Source organism: Cottoperca gobio, chromosome 3 (genome assembly GCF_900634415.1).
Source record: "Cottoperca gobio chromosome 3, fCotGob3.1, whole genome shotgun sequence".
Classification (NCBI taxonomy): Eukaryota; Metazoa; Chordata; class Actinopteri; order Perciformes; family Bovichtidae; genus Cottoperca; species Cottoperca gobio.
In genome coordinates, this window is record NC_041357.1 from 5,817,567 (window position 1) to 5,837,382 (window position 19,816).

Genomic DNA, 19,816 nt, shown 5'->3' on the forward strand with positions numbered 1-19,816 from the left:
ACTCACATCCACGAGATGCAGATTGATAAGGGGTTCGGGCCACATAAGTGGGTGTAACTGGCAGAATCCGATACGATGCCAAAACGCACCGCTCTGGGCTGCAGCAGTCACGCTCAATTTCTGCTGCAGTTTTTAGCCAAGGAACAAGAGATCTTTACTTCATGTGAATTAATTATATGTCAGTATTTCATATTCACATAACTGCTCAATAAAAGGGGACATTTTCCCGAAGCGTAATTCCGACCACACACTCACATATACAGTTTATAAAGGCGATAGTAACACAAAGGGAAATGTTGATAGTTTCCATAATAACTTTATTCCTTGAAACTACAGTTTTGAGTTAAAAATACTTCTTTTGAACTACAACAGTAAACATCACACACACTCACACAGTGACAAGGTTGGGCGGATACATCACAGGGATGTTATTCAAAGAGGTACGCTTTAAAATAAGTCAAAGTGAATCTTTCATCATCTTTACCTAAGGATGACAGCAGTCTTTACTGTTGCCCACATATTTCTAAAGAATCCTCAGTCCCAGGACTTCAAGTGAGTCATTGTCATGCAGATGTGAAAAACAGGCCTCTCAGAAACTCTTATTTTGTAGTCTATAACATTCAGATAAACCGTCACTATGGTTATGGCAAACAGTACCCATTGTCATGCGGCAGACTGTGCATGCATAGAGGTAAAGTGTCCCAGTAAGAGAAACGCAACATAGTACAATAAACACATTTCAGCTGAACATACTGTGGACACACTATCAAATCTAAATATCTCTGCAGTGGTTCCCTAACCCTCTAATGCCAAAGACCCACAGATATGTTGATAAAGATAACCAGATGAAAATTCATACATGTATACTGATGGATCATATATCAAATAATGGCAGACTTTTTATATCTGGTGATATGTGACACATTTTTAAAGGCGCCTGGGAGCTAAATGCATCAATTTGACCTCTCATGATACAACGTGACCTTGTTCTGACTAATTGCTATGTAACTATATGTTATTGCTGGTGAGGTATAGCTTACATCTGAGCTCATGGTTCATTAATCTGTGTTCTTAGTGACATTATCCGTTAACATCCGATAGCCAGAATACAAAACTAGAATATCAGAAAAAATAATAATTAAAGACGCTAAATCGCTTCACTACAGATAATTATATAAGATTGATGCCACTTTTATGTCTGTATGCTATATATGTATCTACAGCCAGCAGCCTGCTAACTTAGCTTAGCATACCTTTTTAGTTTTGGACTAAAAAGAGCCAGGCTAGCTGTTTTCCCCAGTTATTTATGCTAAGTTAAGCTAACTATGATGAGAAAACCCAAAACTATTATCACCTGTGTACATTTTCCTTTAATTGCTTTTTATCTTGCAGGTTTTAGTAGCCTAAAGGGCAAGATAACAGTAGATAGATGACTAGGTGCCATTTTGACATACCTAGCCACCTATGCTAATCAATAACAATTAACACCACGCAGCTGGGAGAGGGAACCCTGGCAACTAAAAGATGTGTTGAGGTTATGCAAAGCTTTAGGTGCTATTATGCACAACTGGTGGTAGCCAGGTTTACGTTATGTGGCAACGTTAGCTAGTCATGTGGCATTTGACATGACTAGCCACCAATGGTAATAATAACTAGAGTAATTAAAGGTAACTAGATTACAATCGTACACAGCACAGTTTGGATACTGAACAGAAATATGTAGAGGTAAAAGACAAAAACAAGGCCCCGGTGATATTGTGAGTATTTCCCAAAATTATCAAAAAGTAATGTTTAGATGCTGAATGCTAATCTACAACATTTGAGGCTTCTGCTTAAAGTTTCTATTGCTGTTGAGGAAACATGTAATGTGCAGGAGTGGGCAGAGTCCTGCTAAAGGGAGGATCAGAGAGGTTAGAGGTCATCTTCTGAATACATGTGATGGATACTCAGTAGACCTTGCCGGATCATTTTATGACTACACTGCAGTGGGCTGGGCTTAGAGGTCAAAGAAGTTATAAATCTAGCTAACAGTGCACGGGTCGTCCTTGCAGGGCTTGAAATCCCCTTGCAGCAACAATATCATAACAGCCTTGGTCAGGTAGCTGGAGGTGCCTCTCTTTCCCATCGGAGGTGTGTTGTAGAATCCCTCCATGTCATCCTGGCAGAAATTAAAAGTAATTTAGATAAGCTATAAGTAAAAAAAATGATCCTAGCATGAATATATCTCATAAATTTAAGGCGCGACAGTACAGGCAACAACATTGTTTTTTCATGCACTGGTCAATTTTGAGAATTCGGGCTATTTTGCTTTCATAACTTTCATCTTCTTTCTGACGAGTGGAACAAATTGATTACAAATACACATTTAGGTGTTTATTTTACTAACTTTGCCAATTTGCAGCTGGAGATTTCTCCTAATTTGACATATTAAGTGAGCATAATAAAATGTCTCATTTGCATATTTAAATATAACATTTCACAAAACTTGTTGGAATGGGAAGTTTAATGGTGATATCTATTCGTTAACAATGTTTACCCTATTCACCTGTAGTGTGTTGCAAAATGTATGGACTTTTACAATACATATCTTTAAAGGCTGTTTTCTCAAAATGAGTGTTTTTCTCAGACTCTAAGCCTGATATCTCCTCTTCAGCTGCTCTTACACACACACCAAACACTCCAGTTTCATTCCTATCTATATCCTGAAGGTGTGTACAGAGAGGTTTGTTCATTCACAGCCTGATTTATATAAAATTTTACTCCTATAACTATGGCAAAAATGAATATTTTATGGCTGTGGACAGTATTTTTCTGATTTATTGAGTGATGCAAAGAGATATCCAAATCCCCTCTGTAAAAACATTTGACTCCTACGGCCTTGAGGGAAAACAACCTACCTGTTTCTCCACGCCTTCAAAGCGTCTGCGATCACTCTGGAAATCGTTAAAGGCTTCCTTCACCAGACCGTCCAGATCCAACTTGTCGGCGAACTCCAGCTCCGGGTTTCTCTCCAGCACTACGGACACCACCATCAGCAACTACTCACACAGTGGAGACAGGACAAGGCTGTCACAGACTAAGAACACCGTTTCTTAATTTTAAAGGTCTAAACCTAACAAGGAATCTTAAAATCAATCTTAAACAGAATGGATAGCCAGTAAAGAACATACTGGTACATACAGTATGTGATCAATGCCAGAACAAAGAGAGCAAAGTCCATGTCATGTTGAGTACAACTCAGTTTAATTTGTTTTACATTAGCTGCAAGTGTTTTCATTCTGTTGTGTGGTGTTGGTGGTCACCTCTACTATGATTTGTCTGTACTCAGGCAGGACGATGTTCTTCAGGGTCTCCTCCACCAGCAGGGAGAAGTTCATCTCATACATGGTCATGTCAGATAGTGTCGGTTGCTGCAGAGAGATGGTATGAAAAAAAGACAGAAGTGGTGACCTGACAGCTACTGGATGCTGTAATTGATGATCATCGTGGATGTGACCAATATAAAATTATAACAGGGCTGTTATAATTATTCATTTGAATTATTTTGTCCTTATTAAAGTGAATCATTTAGTGAATCATAAAATATCAATGAATCAGCACAGGTTCCATTCTGCAACTGTGGAGGAAATGATCTTTATCGTGTATCTGGTCCATATTTGAAGATGGTATTTTGGCGGACACCGTCACCAGTACTTGAACCAATCAATAAATGTGTGCAACACTCTTTTGAAAAAGTATTCTTTAAAATAATGCCATTCAGGTTTCTATACAGCACATATTAGACAGTGTACCCTTTAGGCATTTGGTCAGAATATTTAATCTGCAGCAGAGTGAGACGAGGCAGGTACCTGCGGGAGGTAAATCCCAGCCACCATGAAGCCGTTGGGGGTTCTCTCCAGGATCTGCCACACACGATCATAAAAGCCCAGAGGGGTCCTGTTCAGAGAGCCATCGATCTGACGCCTGTTCAGCCAAGACCTGAGGCCAAAACAAGGGTGGAACTTTAGAGACTGGGGAAATATAACGTTGATAACGTTTGTTCTGGAGGAAATTGTCTATGAGTCAATGTGTATTAGATTAGATGAGATAAGATAAAAGTTTAATAGTTCCCATATGGAAATTGGGTTTTGTGGCAGCAGCCGATAATAAGATATGGATGGAGACAAGACGGAAGATAAAATAATTAAAACTAAACAGATTATACAACAAGTGAATGCATGAAGACACTATCTTCAAAGGCTGCTTTGAGAGTGAAAAGTGATGAGACAGTACCTGCTGGTGTGTTGTGGCTGCAGGACGTCCAGCAGGAGCTGCTTGATGTCGCTGGGGGAGAGCTGGTAGATGTCCTGGGGTGGCATGTCCCCCGCCCCGATCTTCAGCTCATGTTTCATGGCCTGGACAATCCATCTGGAAATCCACAGTACACACACACACACACACACACACACACACACACACACACACACACACACACACACACACACACACACACACACGCTGTTAACCACCACAGAATTAAACCCTTGGGATGGTTACTTTGTTTTAACAAGAAGGAACGTGTGTCAAAATAGTGTCCTTTCTTCTGTATTGCTTCACAGTTTCATGATTCTTATAAATGTAATGTAACCAGTCAAAGAAAAAGAAAAAAGTAATTTAGAAATATGATTTATTTTAGAGAACTTAGAACCATTTTCCTGGCAGAACCATTTGATCTGTTCTTCAATAATAAACACAGGGGAGAAAACAATTTAGATCAGACTTAGAAAATGGATCACCAGATCCATTTTTTCTCAATTGCCTCTCAGGACTTCCACAAGAAGTCAAAGACAGATGAAACCAGACAAGTTGTTTGTCTTGACTAGTGGAAATGAATTTTGATCGTTTAAAATACTACACTGTATCCAACCTCACTTCTTCCAACATGAGTTGAACACGAGTTTCGATTTTCGGTGTTTACGGACCAAACATGTCTGGAGAAATTGGTTCAAACTCAGGGGCTTTATCCATTTACACCTCTAAATTGAGTCCCAGTCCACTTCAAAGAGAACTGCAGTGTGTTCCATTTAGAGCAGGGGTGTCCAAAACTTTTTCCCTGAGGGCCACATACAGAAAAATATACGAAGGGCTGGGCCACTCATACTTTTGAGGTATATTGCCTAAAACAAATCAGGGGGGGGAATGAGGGGAAAAGGGGATGGATACATCTCAAGCTTGTTAAACAAATAAGTTATTGGGCTTGTTAACACCCGTATTCAGCATCGACATCAGACAGGAAAGCTTGAAATTCTCTGTGGTAAAGTCTTCGTGCTCGAATTATGTTGTGCTTTTTAGACTCCTAAGACCAAGCAGCTCTTCTGTAACGCAAAAGTTATCGTCAACTCCCCGCATAAACAATGAACAGCTGTGCGGTGTCTGTCGTATCTGTGCTCTCATCACATGCAATCTAGTAAAGATCTAAAGCACAAACTTTATCTGACACTTGATGTTTTAAGTTAGCTGACAAGTCAAAACTGTGTTTCTGTGTTAGAACTAAGAAGTACAAAACATTCAAGCGCAAGTTTCTATCTGGGCCATATTCCATTATACTTTTAGAATTAGCTGCGGGCCAATTAAAAATGGACCACGGGGCCGCAGTTGGCCCGCAGGCTGTAGTTTGGATACCCCTGATTTAGAGCAACAGCAAACTACTACTTTAGAAAAACAACCTGAAATGTACAGTATGGACACATATATTTGATATTTAATCCTGATGTTTGGATCAGCTAACAATAGAAAAAAAGAGACAACTGCAGCCTCAACTGATGCTAATAGTCATTCAATTCTTCAGGTTTTATTGTGTCTGAAAACCAGGGTCGGAGAATTACAGCAAAGATAACATACCGCATGACAAAATGTACGACATGTTAGGGCACCATTGCAACCAAACACTTTCTGAGTTTCCGTCTTAAAGAATTCCACTGATGTAGAAAAGATAAGAACACAGCAGAAGAGACCTATTGATGCTGTCACAGTGTTTATTGATGTGCATGCTGAAAATATTGCTACTGATTTTAAGATTATTTTTATTCTGTGGGTTTTATTTCCATTTTATTTTATGCATTCTATTTCATCTTATCTCGTGTGTTGTATTTTACATTAATCATAAGATTCTATGTCTATTATTATATTGCACTCTGTGCTGCATTACTTGTATGAAAGGTGCAATATAAACAAAGTTGATTGTTTTTATTATTGTTATTATTATTATCCTGAATTATAATTTGTCCTACCCGACTCTGATCTTGATCATGCCGCTGAACAGCTCTGGGTTGTTGGAGATAATCCATCCAATGTGGATAACCAGCTCCTGCTGAAGAACAGCCTCCCGCTCCCCACCGTGAGGGGAGCACTTGCTGTAGATGATGCCCTGGATCACCCCTGGGGACAGTGGGTTGGAGATCACCTCCTCCTCTTGCCCAAATAAGCCGAGGGTCACCTGTTAACCAGGCATTAGAACACGCACGCACACACACACACACACACACACACACACACACACACACACACACACACACACACACACACACACACACACACACACACACACACACACACACACACACACACACACGGGGGGGGGGAAAGGGGAAAAAGCATACGCCGAACCCACATACAGTTAGAAAGTTCTATGTTGCAGAATAATTGTTATGATATATATCCAAGCTTTCATGAATATGTGTGCCTGTTTCGGTGCACGTGTGTGAAAGTGTGTGAAAGTGTGTTCATGCGTAGACTGGCACGTGCACACTCCTCCAAGGTGCAATTCCTACAAGTATCTTTGTTCCATTACTCTAAAATTGGCCTCCTCTCCCAGAGTCACATAAAGTGCGTAGGAAAAAAAATGACTCTTTTGTATTTTTTTTTTTTTTCCCATGAAAGCCATCTCGTGAAAATTACACGTAACCAATCTTCCCGATGGGAGGACACACTTTTATCCTTGCCTTCAGCGGATGAAACCCAGCCCTTTGAAGATATATCATTCATCTTTACATCAAGACTGATTGTAACTTAGCAAAGAACAGCCTGGAGCTGGAAATTAAGTCTGGAAAATGACCAAGAAGAGATACATTGTTGAAGTGTACCAATGACAAGAAATATAATCAAAGCTAGAGTCAGAATTGACTTAAATGGGGTGGTGCCTCTTATTTCTTCCAACTGAGCTGTTATTGTAAGGACACAGAGAGGAACGCAGCCGTCTCAAATCTTAAATCAGCTTTTCCAATCATGTTGAGAGGAGCTTTCCCTCCGGTAAGCAATCTATATGCAGATTCACACCTTGAGCTACTTCAGCATAATGAAATGCCTAAAACTGCTCAGAAGGGTAAAAATGAGGCGAGATAACTGACACTCTCGAGTGGAGGCTAATCTCTGAGTAACACTTGACAGGAAATGATGCACCAGCTCTCATCCAGCGCGAGGGAGTGGAGTCAGACAAATTCCCAGGTCACTATATATCAAATCGGCACAATGAGTGTGTCTAGACACGTGGACACGGTGCACATTAGGATGCTACGCTGGTCACACTGGCAGCCTTGCTACAACTACAGCTTAGAAACACACAGAATGGAGGTGAGCTGTAATGAGGAGTATGAGCATGCAGCTAGCCTAAGTAATTCCCTTAGAATGACAGCATGAGAAGCTAATAATATAACCAATTTCATTTACTTGAATTAATCAGTGAACATTAAAATCATTCTTCCGACATGCCATTTTCCTAACATAACCCCAAATCATTTGTACAAAAGGGATTTGACTGTAATCTACTCAGGCTTACCTGCTTGCCATGCACTAAAACACTAGTAATACTGGGGGCAAGGCTGTCCACTAGCTTAGTTAAGAGACTGGCAGCCAGACGGACAACAGACCTAGTGGGCGAAAAGACACAAGAACATTCTTTTCATCATGACAGATAACAAGTAGCAACTAAGGCTTTTAGCAAACTACATCATTTTGTTCAGCTTTACTGCAGTTTCTATAGAGAACACATTATATACTGTATGTGACATTTGTCTTATATATACAGTACAACTCACCGGCCACTTTATTAGGTACACCTGTTCAACTGCTTGTTAATGCAAATATCTAATTAGCCAATGACGTGGCAGCAACTCAGTGTATGTAGGCATGGTCAAGATCTGCAGAAGTTCAAATCAAGCATCAGTCTGAGAAAGAAAGGCGATTAACGTTACTTAGAAAGTGGAATGGTTGTTGGTGCCAGACAGGCTGGTTTGAGTATTTCAGAAACTGCTGATCTACTGTGATTTTCCCGCACAACCATCTTTAGGGTTTACACGGGATGGTTGGTGCCGCAGTTCTCTGAGCGAAAACGCCTTGTTGATGGCAGAGGTCAGAGGAGAATGGCCAGACTGGTTCGAGCTCATAGAAAGGCAACAGTAACTCAAATGACCACTGGTTACGACCGAGGTGTGCAGAAGACACACCACGTGGAACCTGGAAGCAGATGGGCTTCAGCAGCAGAAGACCACACCAGATGCCACTCCTGTCAGATAACAACAGGAAACTGAGGCTACATTTGGCACGGGCTCTTCTGAACAGGACAACAGAAGATTGTAAAAACGTTGCCTGGTCTGATGAGTGTTGATTTCTGCTGCGACATTCAGACGACAGGGTCAGAATTTGGCATAAACAACATGAAAGCATGGATCCATCCTGCCTTGTATCAACAGTTCAGGTGGATGCTGGTGGTGTAACGGCGTGGGGGGAAATGTCCTGGCACACTAAGAGCCCCTTAGTACCAATTGAGCCTCGTTTAAAGGACACAGCCTGCCTGAGATGTGTTGCTGTCCATGTCAATCCCTTTATGGCCACAGTTAACACATCTTCTAATGGCTACTTGAACGAGGACAACGCGCCATGTCACAAAGCTCAAATAATCTTAAACTGGTTCCTCGTACATGACAATGAGTTCACTGCACTAAAAGGGCCTCCACAGTCACCAGATGTCTGTCCAATAGAGTGCCTTTGGGAGGTGGTGGAATGGAAGATTCGCATCATGGACAACTGCAGAAACTGCGATGATATCATGTCGATATGGATAGAAATCTCTGAGGAATGTTTTCATCACCTTGTTGAATCTTTGCCACCAACAATTAAGGCAGTTCTGAAGGCAAAAGGTTTGTCCAACCCGATACCAGCTTGGTCTACCTAATCAAGTGACCGGTGAGTATACTTACAAACAAAAAAACTTGAGTACAGTTGCCAAATAAGGTACCATTACTCACAAATTTGATTCAACATTATTAGAAAAACAAACAAATTTCACGAACAAGATCAAATAAAAAGGCTACATTTTCCCCAGGCATCATCGTCAGTTCCTTTTCTTATTATAACAGTTCAAGGTCCCCAAATTTAAAAACTATCCGAACATCAGAATGAAATTGAAAACAAAACTTGCATGTTTCCAAAATATTTTTTAATTAATCCTCACAGAGGATTTCTACCATGTAAGAAATATCTAAATATATTAGTCACAATCTTAATTGATCCATTTGATTTAGTTATTTAACACCCAAATAAATAGTTGGCTTCCCAGGAAATATTTTAATGTTCACTAATCTCTCAGTTCATTATTCACAAGAGTCACTACAGCCTTCAAACTGCCTCCGCTGGCCTGCAGGATTCCTACGAGGGAAAAGGCAGCACATGAACACTCATAATCTTCTAATGGTAGCCCGCAGCCAGGGTTGTTATAGACACACACACACAGAGTTAAAGCCACCTCACAGAAGCAGTGAACACATTAAATCATTTCATTAATAGGGTCATGAATACAATCAGCTGAAACACAACCACCTCCTATTATATGCTATTATATACAGCTGTGTGTGTGTATGTTTGTGTGTGTGTGTGTGTGTGTGTGTGTGTGTGTGTGTGTGTGTGTGTGTGTGTGTGTGTGTGTGTGTGTGTGTGTGTGTGTTCAGTTTCAGTGCTCAAACCTGCGGAATTACAGAGGCACATCTTGAGCACGATGAATAAAAATACAACAAAGGCTTAATGTTTAGAAGGCATGGTGTGGTGTCAATCTACTTTGTTGGGGAACCTATTTCAAGCTTCACTTCCTGGCCCATGTTAGGTAAATGAGAAAGTAAATTGAACTGAGTATTGATGCTTTTTCCCAGCAAGTTGGAAACCAGCCTCCAGGCTTGGGGTTTTCCCCTCTGTGGCATAATCAAATTCCTCTATGATATAATCCTATTCAAACAGCATATAATAAAAGTCAGTCAGTTCGAATGCACTTATTGAAAAAGTTGCTTTGGATAAAAGTGTCAGTCAAATAAATGTAACGTAATACGGGCACAAATTCAAATTAAACCATGGACACAGAAAACAGCACCAATAAAGAGGAGCTCCCGTGAGAAACAATCGACAGTATTTTGTCAATTCTAGATAAGTCAGGCCAGCAGTACACCACAAACCCAATACAATCTGAGCAGTTTTGCGTTTAAAGGTAAACAAGAGAATCTAGTTTTACTGGAGCGATGGCTTGCCAGTCAAACGTTTCATTACCTCTGCCAAGAAAGATACATTAACGGATTACGGAAAAAGAAATGGCCCAATTTTCATGAAACTTGGTGAAAGGAGGTGTAGCATGGGCCAATAAAAAAAGAACCCATTCAATTTTGGTGCGGATCTGAATCACGGGCGGATACACACATTATTATACACATCTGAGGCAATGTGCCTGCCAGCTTGGCCGAACTCATGACTGTGTGAGTGCTAACCGCCGTATTATGTTGGTGGTTTAGCCAGAAATAGCTTTAGCTGGTTAACATTTTAGCAAAATGCTAAGATAATAGCCTGCTACTGCATTACCCCATCTGTTACCAAGGTGACTACTGGTCATTGACAGGGTGACCAGTGGTCAAATAAATATCATTGTGAGAAATTAGATTTCACTTTTTAAGACCTATTTGATTGCAAAACGTGGGATTAGCATTCATTTTACACAAACAAATGCCTGAATAATGGTGAGTACAGTAGGTACTGACTGACCGACCGATCTTGCCCTGTTGGTTGGTTGGTTATGAGGAATCACAAAGTAGGATGGGCTGACCCTCACACAGATCTCAAGCTGGAAAGCTAGCTGGCTAGCAAACCGGGAGTAAACATGCAGAGTCCTCAGTCCATCTCTGCCTGAACATTACCTGTTTCCCATGCACCAGTATTGTGGTGATGTGAGGAGCTATAGAGCTGGCAAACTTCTTGGTAATGGCAGCAGCATGGCGCACTGCCAGCCTACAGTTCGACCAGATTAAAGTGTCAACATGAGAATTTTTGTGACGACATCAAACGGGCATACAACAGGGATGGAAAAGTCATTTTGGTTAAGGGGACCCGACAACAAACACAGGGCAAAACAAGGGTTCGGACATAAATTCCCAACCCCTTTTAATGCTTCAACATAGTAAAATACTAAATGTGCTCGATGTCACCATCTTAGAGGGCCTCATTGGTCCTGAATGCATCTTTTGAACACTCTTGATGAACGTCTTTACTGTGACTGGACTAATGGCAACGTAAGCTCAACAAATGAAATCACAGACTGGAATGATGCTAACAGTCATTGTACTCCACTAAGTATTGTGTATGTGTGTGTAAGAATATCAGACCAAAGCTTTCTGCTGCCAGCTCTCCTGTAGAGTCTCTCCAGTTCATCTATCAGGTTCTCTGGAATCACAAAAGTGTTTGTGTTCAGACAAAATGAATAATCATAAAGACATATACAGTCATACCCCAATGTTTTCGGCTCTCTGTGGATCAGAACTGCCAAATTAGGCATCTAATACACATTCAGAAACACAACACATCAGCATCATAAAGACCTGACATGATCACATCTCCTTTGTACTTAATGAGGAAGATCTGCTGTTGTGTTTCAGTATAACTTGCAACCAGTTCTTTAAGTTGCTCACTAATGCTTTGTGTACACTAGAAGATGTTCAAATCTTAGCTCATTATAAAAACATGTGAGACCACAGACACTACGACAGATTTAACTGATTTTTTATATTTTAATTGTAAGAACGCACAAACCAGACAATTCAGTCATGATGCAGGACACACACTTATGTTTTCACCAAATGATCTCAGAGTGTAGGGTTCCAGGGACAAAGGAACTCAAAGAAACATGATCTAATGTGACTTCAGAAAAAAACACACATGGTGCCGGACTGTCGTCATCAAATGGTTGCACTTGTGTGGAGGTGAGTTGGAAATTAAGTTTTATTGTTAGTTTCAAACTTGAGCAAGCTACTGCTACAAGCTAACATGGTGGTCATTGGCTTTTGTAGGTTTCTGGTCAATATTCTATCACCGTTCCTTTCACACTACAGTATTTCAGTTTTAAATATCAAACTTGTTTGATTGGGAGGGGCCAGTCATACCCCAAATCTGCCCCGTTAACCTCTAGTGTGGGGCCAGCATAACTCACAGTGAGTGTGTGTGTGTGTGTGTGTGTGTGTGTGTGTGTGTGTGTGTGTTTGTGTGTTCTTACCATCTTTTGCAAGGAAGTCTGGTCCTTCTCTCCTCAAAAGGATACTTCCGAGCTGAGCCTGACTGGCCAAGCAGTCGCAGTCCTGGACAATGACACATACACACACATGGGACGATGAGCATGGTTACGCTTACAAACATGATAAACATTTACGCACCTTTATTTCAATCAGCTGCGATATTATCTGCTCACAGTAAACACTACCAAGCCGTATTGAATTGTTAGATCAAGTTGTTTTCTGCAATCGTGTAATAATGGTTAGGTATTGTCTGTTTAAATTTGATTACAGCCTCAATGAGCCTAAAATATAGAATATAAATCATCTTTAAGCACATTAGAGAAAGCTTGGGGTAAATTATTTATCCTTTACTTTAACTACTTATAAAAAAATGTAAACCATACTTTTTGTGCTTCCTGTTTAGGTTACGTCTTTTTCTTTTTACAAAATAAAGCAAAACACTAACAGCGAGGAAGAATTGAACCTAAAGGTTTGGGTCGAGGTTTGGATCTGTCAAACATGGATGAAATATTCAGTTACAGAGGCAGATTAAAGAGCTGGTAATTGTGAGCAGACTTGGACGGATAAACGGTCTTGAGGAAACATGTTTGAACATATTAATAAGATGTTATAATAAAACAGGAGACAGATGGAACTTGGAAAGAGTGGGGCATTTCAATGAGGCATCAAGGGGGGAGCAATGAGGGCACAAATAATGAGGCAAGGCTTGCTATTCTCTGAGGAGGCAGGTGATCGTTGGAAGTGGATTTGAGAGTTGTTTAACCGTATTGAAAAGAAACCCGGGATTGTGTTGATTAATAAGAATATGTTTTCAGCAATATGAAGGTAAACTTTGACATTTAAAATGGTATATATAATATAAGTAGAATCTGACTAACGTTTAGATTTGGCTTCTTCTGGCAGGATTGCTACATGTTTGACTGTAAGCAGTTTAGAATAAGTAATTTCCCAGGCTGCAGTCCTCACTAACGCCCACTGTACCTGGGGATGGCTGCAGACAGTCAGGTGTCTCCTCTGATACACATCCAGTTTCCAGACGCCTATTATCCCCTGCCACTTTGACAAGCGCAGTGACAAGGAAATGAGGACCCTTGCAAACACGAGCAACTATGTAGTAATTGAAATGTATTACAAGGACAGCGCTTATGTTACGTGTAAAATGAATGAAGTTGATTTGAATATACACGTGTTGCGTCTTATGTCTTGTGCATGTGATGCCTTAATATTTCATGTTAGCCTGGCTTTATCCTAGGATAGTATACGGCTTACTATCTTATACATCAAGGTGTTATGTATGTTCGTTGGGAAGAGATTTGAAGCAAAAACCTCATAATGAAAGCATGAAATGAAATAAACAAATGAATAATCCTTCCTTTGAAGGCCAAGGTTAATTTTTATCTGGCATCCACTCATGAAACTGCTGCCCAGGATGTGTCCCATATGGTAATTACTCTCTGTGCCAGAAGGGGGACATGAACGTTCTGCACTCCAGCTTTAAGGAAGTGACGAGTAAGATACTAGCAATTAAAAATACTGCTACAAATGTTAAACAGCAACAGTTACAGCTTGCAACCTTTTTGGTTGTTGTTGATGGAACCTTTGCTTCCTGAATTTATGCGATTAATAGTTCTGTCTGGTTAAAATATTACCATTATATAATGCTTACAGAATACTAAAGTTCTGCTGTGAATTCAACTTTATTTTACCTCCTTATTAATTAACTTACTCTATGTTCTGACTCTTTTTGCCCTAAAGCCAATCTACTCACATAGAACTTCTTGATGATCTCATTAGTGGGCTTCTGCAGCCACTCCTCCACATTGATCTCTGGCTGCTGCTCCAGGTCTGACGCGTTGGGTGTGCTCATCTGTCTCTTCACCTTGGAGTGTTTAGGCAGCTCCAGCTCTTCAAAGCTCTTAAACTCTGGGATCCTGTGCACACGCACACACACTATTTGTATGTAGACCGTAGCTCCATATGCAGTTGTTGTGCTGCTTTTTCTCATTTGATACATTTTACAATTGAATCAACAAACAAAACAATGCTGGCGTCATTCCTTTAACATTTTGTTATTTTAGACAACAATAATTTATTGATCCTGAAAACAATCACACAACACACAATCTGAATGAGTTGTTCTATTTGTCTACCACATCATGGAAATACTTTTTGAAATATCTTGCCAGCAGATAAACTGAACTCTGACACAATTAGGCTTAAAGACTAGGGGAAGCTCTTACTCTGCCTCGTTGACACGCAGGAAGTCCAGCTGCTCCACCACGGCTCCAGATATCAGAGTCTAAAAGGTTGATGAGAAGAAAGAAACACATTTAGGGATTTGTAAAGTAACTGTTCTCTCTATATACAAGGTATTCCACAGTAATATACCTACAGTGTACGCAAGTGAAGACATGTAGGAGAGAATCATACTTAATTAGGAGCACAAAAACCCAGGAGGTGAGAACACACAGCTGTATAAATCCCGAGAGGAGTCACAAAACAACTGTTTGAATAATGCACTTTATAACAAAGAACACATGGAGTGCTAAGGTGTGAACTCAGTTCACTGTTTCAAATGCACAAATGTGTACGGGAGCAGTGACAAGTGAATGTCTCACACGGTAAAAGTTTGAGAATTTTAAAAGCACATGTAGCAGTGTGGGAGCAAAGAGCGCAGTTCAATACGACTTGCTGGGGTCTAAATGTGATATTAGCCATTCCAACTGAAGTCGACTCAAAAACAAAAATAAGAGGCGTAGGAGAGGAGCAATCCTGCTCCTCATAACAATGAGGTCGGTGATGAAGAGGAGAAGTGTTTCAAAGCTGTAGAAGTTAGCTGTGAAGTGAATAGCAAATAGGCAGAAGGAAGGAAGAACTTTAGAGAGGGAAAAGAAAAAGGATGATATGAGGAAGTCTCAGCTGAACACCACAGACACAGTGGGAGAGAAGTCAGGGTTGGAAAGCTTGTCATAAGTTTGACAAAGCAGTAAAGTTACCAATGTGAAAATAAGTATAATCTACCTTGGCCTTCTTTTTTTTTTTTTTGCTTGATTGTGTTAAATAAATCCTGCAACTTAAACCAATAGAGTGTGCCGTGAAGAAATATGAACTATCTGCAGTAAACTGTTTAAGGCTCATTGTAAAGTCATGAATACGGCTGTGAACCTTCCAATGAGTTAAAGGTCTTCAGATGACTGAACAAGGCATCCAGCAAACAAAGGATATGTGAGCAATGCTACAACTTTACTGTTTAAAACGACATTAACTGATCTTGACACTTGTGAAAACAAGCTGCACACACAACACTGACATATTATAAGTGGATATGAGGAAGTCGTTAGCAAACTTATTCCTTATTTGCTCATCTAGCAGATATCTACCGTAGCTAAATGCTCTACTATGTTCACCAGCTAGTCTCTAACTTTGTCTGTCCATGATTTAGAGGGTTTTTAGAGCTTTTCATGGTAAACAGCTGCCTGCATCTGCTGGAAATGAGGCAGATGAGATGGTGGGACCGAACCAAACAGTTACGTTTTGGGTGGTAAAACAAAAACAGTGAGTTAAAAGACAGAGCTAAGGGGAACTGCAGAGTCGGGTGATATTACCCTGTGGTTTTGACACTATGAACGTCTGGGCAACAACCTCCAAGCCTGAAAAAAGGGAAGCCTTAAACTTGCATTCTCTGTAACGTCCAGCATTGTGTGACTCCACGGGTGGCAAAAAGAAGTCAGATTGTATAGAAGTCTATGAGAAAATGACACCACTTCTCACTTGATTTATTACTTCAGGAAACATTGTCTTAACAAATGTTTGGTCCTAAGTGCTAGTTTAAAATATTATTCAGTACAGCATGATGCTTATTTGGTAAATTATGCTCCCATTTAGAGTAAAATTGACGATAAAGCAGGGTATGCACTAGGGTGGGGCTACCTTGTGATTGACAGGTTACTACCACACCAATGGTTGATGTCACGGTGACTACGTCCACTTCTTGCATACAGTCTGTGCTAACGACACTGTTGACATTACATGTGCTGTAGTTATGTGATCCATTGTTAATATCAAAATATTGACCATAGCAGCTTTAAAGAATGTGTTGTTGTGTTTTCATGGCCCTTCCATTGGCTTTGAGAGCAATGATCCTGTTACAATGTAGTAGCAGCTGAAGTTCAGTCATAATTGCAAAATCTAGCAAATAAGACCCAATATAATGTGAGTTTTCCTCACATTTTGTTGTGGTCCTTTGTTTTTAGATGTGATTAATCATTCATTTACAGCCAACCTTTCTTCCTACTTTGCAATGTCTACTGGGAATACACTAACCCTGGAACCTGTCCGACACCTTCTCATTAAATAATCATTAATACTGTTGAAATAAGTAGGCTGGGTTTATAGCGTCTGTGACACGCTATGCATGTTTAATTCATGCCTTCATACCATAAAGACGGCATCACCTAGTGATGTAAATGGATTCATTAATGCACGTTGGCACTGAGATCTTTCTGCAGTCTTCTCCGCAGGCCAACGATACATTGGAGGGATCAATTTCTAACCTGTTAATTCAACATTTCATTTGTTGTTCTCCCCTAAAGTCATTCCATATTCTTGGCAAGCCACAAAAAGCTTTTACCCAATAGTTTCCATCTCTTTCTTTAAACCATCCAGGCTCAAATCACTTCCACCTTTCCCAGGCAAACCAAAACAGTTTGCCTCCCAAATTGAATCTGTCACACCAAGGTCAGAACACAGATCAACACTGGTGCTGCTCCTGAAGTAAGGAGAGCCTTCAGATAAAGGGCTGGGAAACCTTGTTTTCTCTAGAACCAAGAGATGAAGCCCCGCAACACAATTTATTGGAACTTTTGTAAAATTAAGCCATTGTTTATTCCAGAGACGACTGCAATATCCGTTGTAACTGACCTGACAGGAGAGAGCAGGCAGCATGTGATGAGAATTCTCCACAATATGCAAACAATCAAAATATAAAAAAAAAAAAAAAAAAATAACTTAATAAATTAAAAACTAATAAAATAAAATAAGTATAGTAACATAAATGGTAACTGTGATTCAGCCATCTACATGTCGAGAGAAAAGTGAAAACTATGTCATGTTTACTTGGTTAACAGTTATGCTTCAGCCCTTTTTGCAGAGACAAGAAAAATGGCTTGGATTTAGTTTTAAAGTGCCCATGGTGTTCAGTCTCATCCGAAGTATGTCCTTGAAACTGTGCAGCATTATTTTCTACACCTAATACTTTTTTACTTCTCTTACTATTTTTTAAATTAAGATAGAAAGGAGTCCAAACAAGGCATTATTTAGTTATAAACCCCGCCGAAGAGGTTATGTTTTTGGTTCAGTTTGTAAGTTGGTTTCTCTGTTTGTCTGTCAGGATTATGGAAAAACTATGACCAATTCTCATGAAACTTGGTGGAAGGCTGTATCACTGGCCAAGGAAGAACCCATTCAATGTTGGACTGGATTCAAATCACGGGGCGGATACACACATTATTTTTCACTTATGGAAATGGTTTAGTGAAGGTCTGCGCTCAGTATTTTTAAACATTCTTTTAGTATTTATGGAAAACTCACACTTTTTGTTGTGTCCATTTTTTACCTCTAACTACCTATTGATTGTTAACCATTCCAATAATCCATTGGGGAAATTCTTACAATTTGCACCTTTAAAATAAAGTGATTAAAAATGACCAAATTAAAGAATCAATAAACAAACCTGAAGTCTGTCGACATGAACTTTGACCCCTCCGATTTCGCCTTTCTTGAACGAGGCCAGCATGTCCAGTACTGGGTTAAAGCGGCTTCCCCTGATGAGACACAATGACTCAGTTTGTTTTTGTGAATCTGTCCCATTCTGAGGCAAAACATCTGCGTTAACGATTACATTCCAAACAGAACACATGTATTTAACATATCAGTATGAAACGTTCGCAATAAATCAGCCAATTTCACCCATAAAAGACCCCCATAGCTTTATTTGCTCTGATGTCGCTTTCTATACAGGTCATCATTCCGATCAATAGCAAACTAATGACTATTGAGTAGCTTCTTTGAGAGTCCATTGACTCATTCCAGATACTGCAGTGTGGCTGTTTAAGCGCTTGTAGCACATTTAACATATGGCTTTCTGGATAATGCTCAATACTGCTGTAATCAGCCCACCATCCAAGCTATAGTGATACAAACGAGAAACATTATCACCCAATCGGCAAACAAATACAGTTGCACTTCCTGCTATGAAGATAAATAGTACACATGGGAGGGAAGAGAGGGAGGGAGAGAGAAACGTTGGATTGAAGAAAATGAACCAAGCCTCATTGTGACTGTCAAGGCATTTTGTTGCCAGCTTTAGCCAGTATCAGATGGAGAAAGAGGGAAAGAGGGTGATGTATGGTGAGATAGGAGAAGGAAGAAAGCTATCAGGGGACAGGGAAAAAAAGATGCTATTGTGTGTGTATTACTTGATGTTATCCTCGCGGATGAGAACCAGGAAGAGAGGACGTCCCTTCATCTTCCAGCACTGTTTGATGAACTGCAGGGTGTTCTGCACACACGGACACACACGGACACACAGACAGAATGTCAGATTGGCATGGGCTAACATTGTGCCGGTTCAAAGATTCCAGCTTTCACTGTATCTAAGCAGAAACTGAATCAGAGCTAAATTTAACCTCCTACAACTGTCTGAGGATGAATTTATGTTAAAAAAATATAATCCTTAGTACATTGTTGTGTATTTCTATGTATTTTATATAATTCATAGTGTGTATGTTAACTGGAATGTATTAGGTGTAACATTTGAAATACAAATACTGCAGCTATCCTTGATTGATTTCACATTTGGGGGTAATGGTTAAAATCATAAAAGTTATGAATATGTTTAAATTTTATATTATATTTTATAACCTTTGCTAGAGCAATTTCAGCTCTCAACAGGGATCACTGATAACTACACTGTGCATGTACACACTGTAGGTGGTCAGATGAAAGTAAGGCACTAGATTATTTATCATAACCTAATATCATACAATCAGGAAATTTGACCTATTTTTAACAGTTCTTTAGTATTACTTATGTGAAAGAACAACACAAGAGAAATGTATTAGAAATATATTGGACATGTATTAAAAACAATTGCCGATTCTAAGAGTTATGGATTCTTAAAAGTTATCTATGAACTATTACATATTTAAAAATGTTAATATTATTTGTTGAACTATTAAGCCTTT

General features: G+C 39.8%; 1 protein-coding gene across 1 annotated transcript in view; it reads right to left on the reverse strand.

Annotated features, from left to right (window-relative positions):
• Window positions 1-300: 300 nt before the first annotated feature.
• phkb (phosphorylase kinase, beta) overlaps window positions 301-19,816 on the reverse strand; it is a 117,559-nt gene continuing 98,043 nt past the window's right edge. The window contains exons 18-30 of the mRNA XM_029425173.1: window positions 19,049-19,131; window positions 18,304-18,394; window positions 14,813-14,871; window positions 14,341-14,503; window positions 12,554-12,635; window positions 11,670-11,727; window positions 11,205-11,295; window positions 6,270-6,475; window positions 4,273-4,407; window positions 3,849-3,978; window positions 3,303-3,410; window positions 2,898-3,038; window positions 301-2,158 (exon numbers count right to left, since the gene is read on the reverse strand). Coding sequence (XP_029281033.1) covers window positions 2,021-2,158; window positions 2,898-3,038; window positions 3,303-3,410; window positions 3,849-3,978; window positions 4,273-4,407; window positions 6,270-6,475; window positions 11,205-11,295; window positions 11,670-11,727; window positions 12,554-12,635; window positions 14,341-14,503; window positions 14,813-14,871; window positions 18,304-18,394; window positions 19,049-19,131 — 1,485 coding nt within the window. The 3' untranslated portion in view covers window positions 301-2,020. The remainder of the gene's footprint in view (window positions 2,159-2,897; window positions 3,039-3,302; window positions 3,411-3,848; window positions 3,979-4,272; window positions 4,408-6,269; window positions 6,476-11,204; window positions 11,296-11,669; window positions 11,728-12,553; window positions 12,636-14,340; window positions 14,504-14,812; window positions 14,872-18,303; window positions 18,395-19,048; window positions 19,132-19,816) is intronic.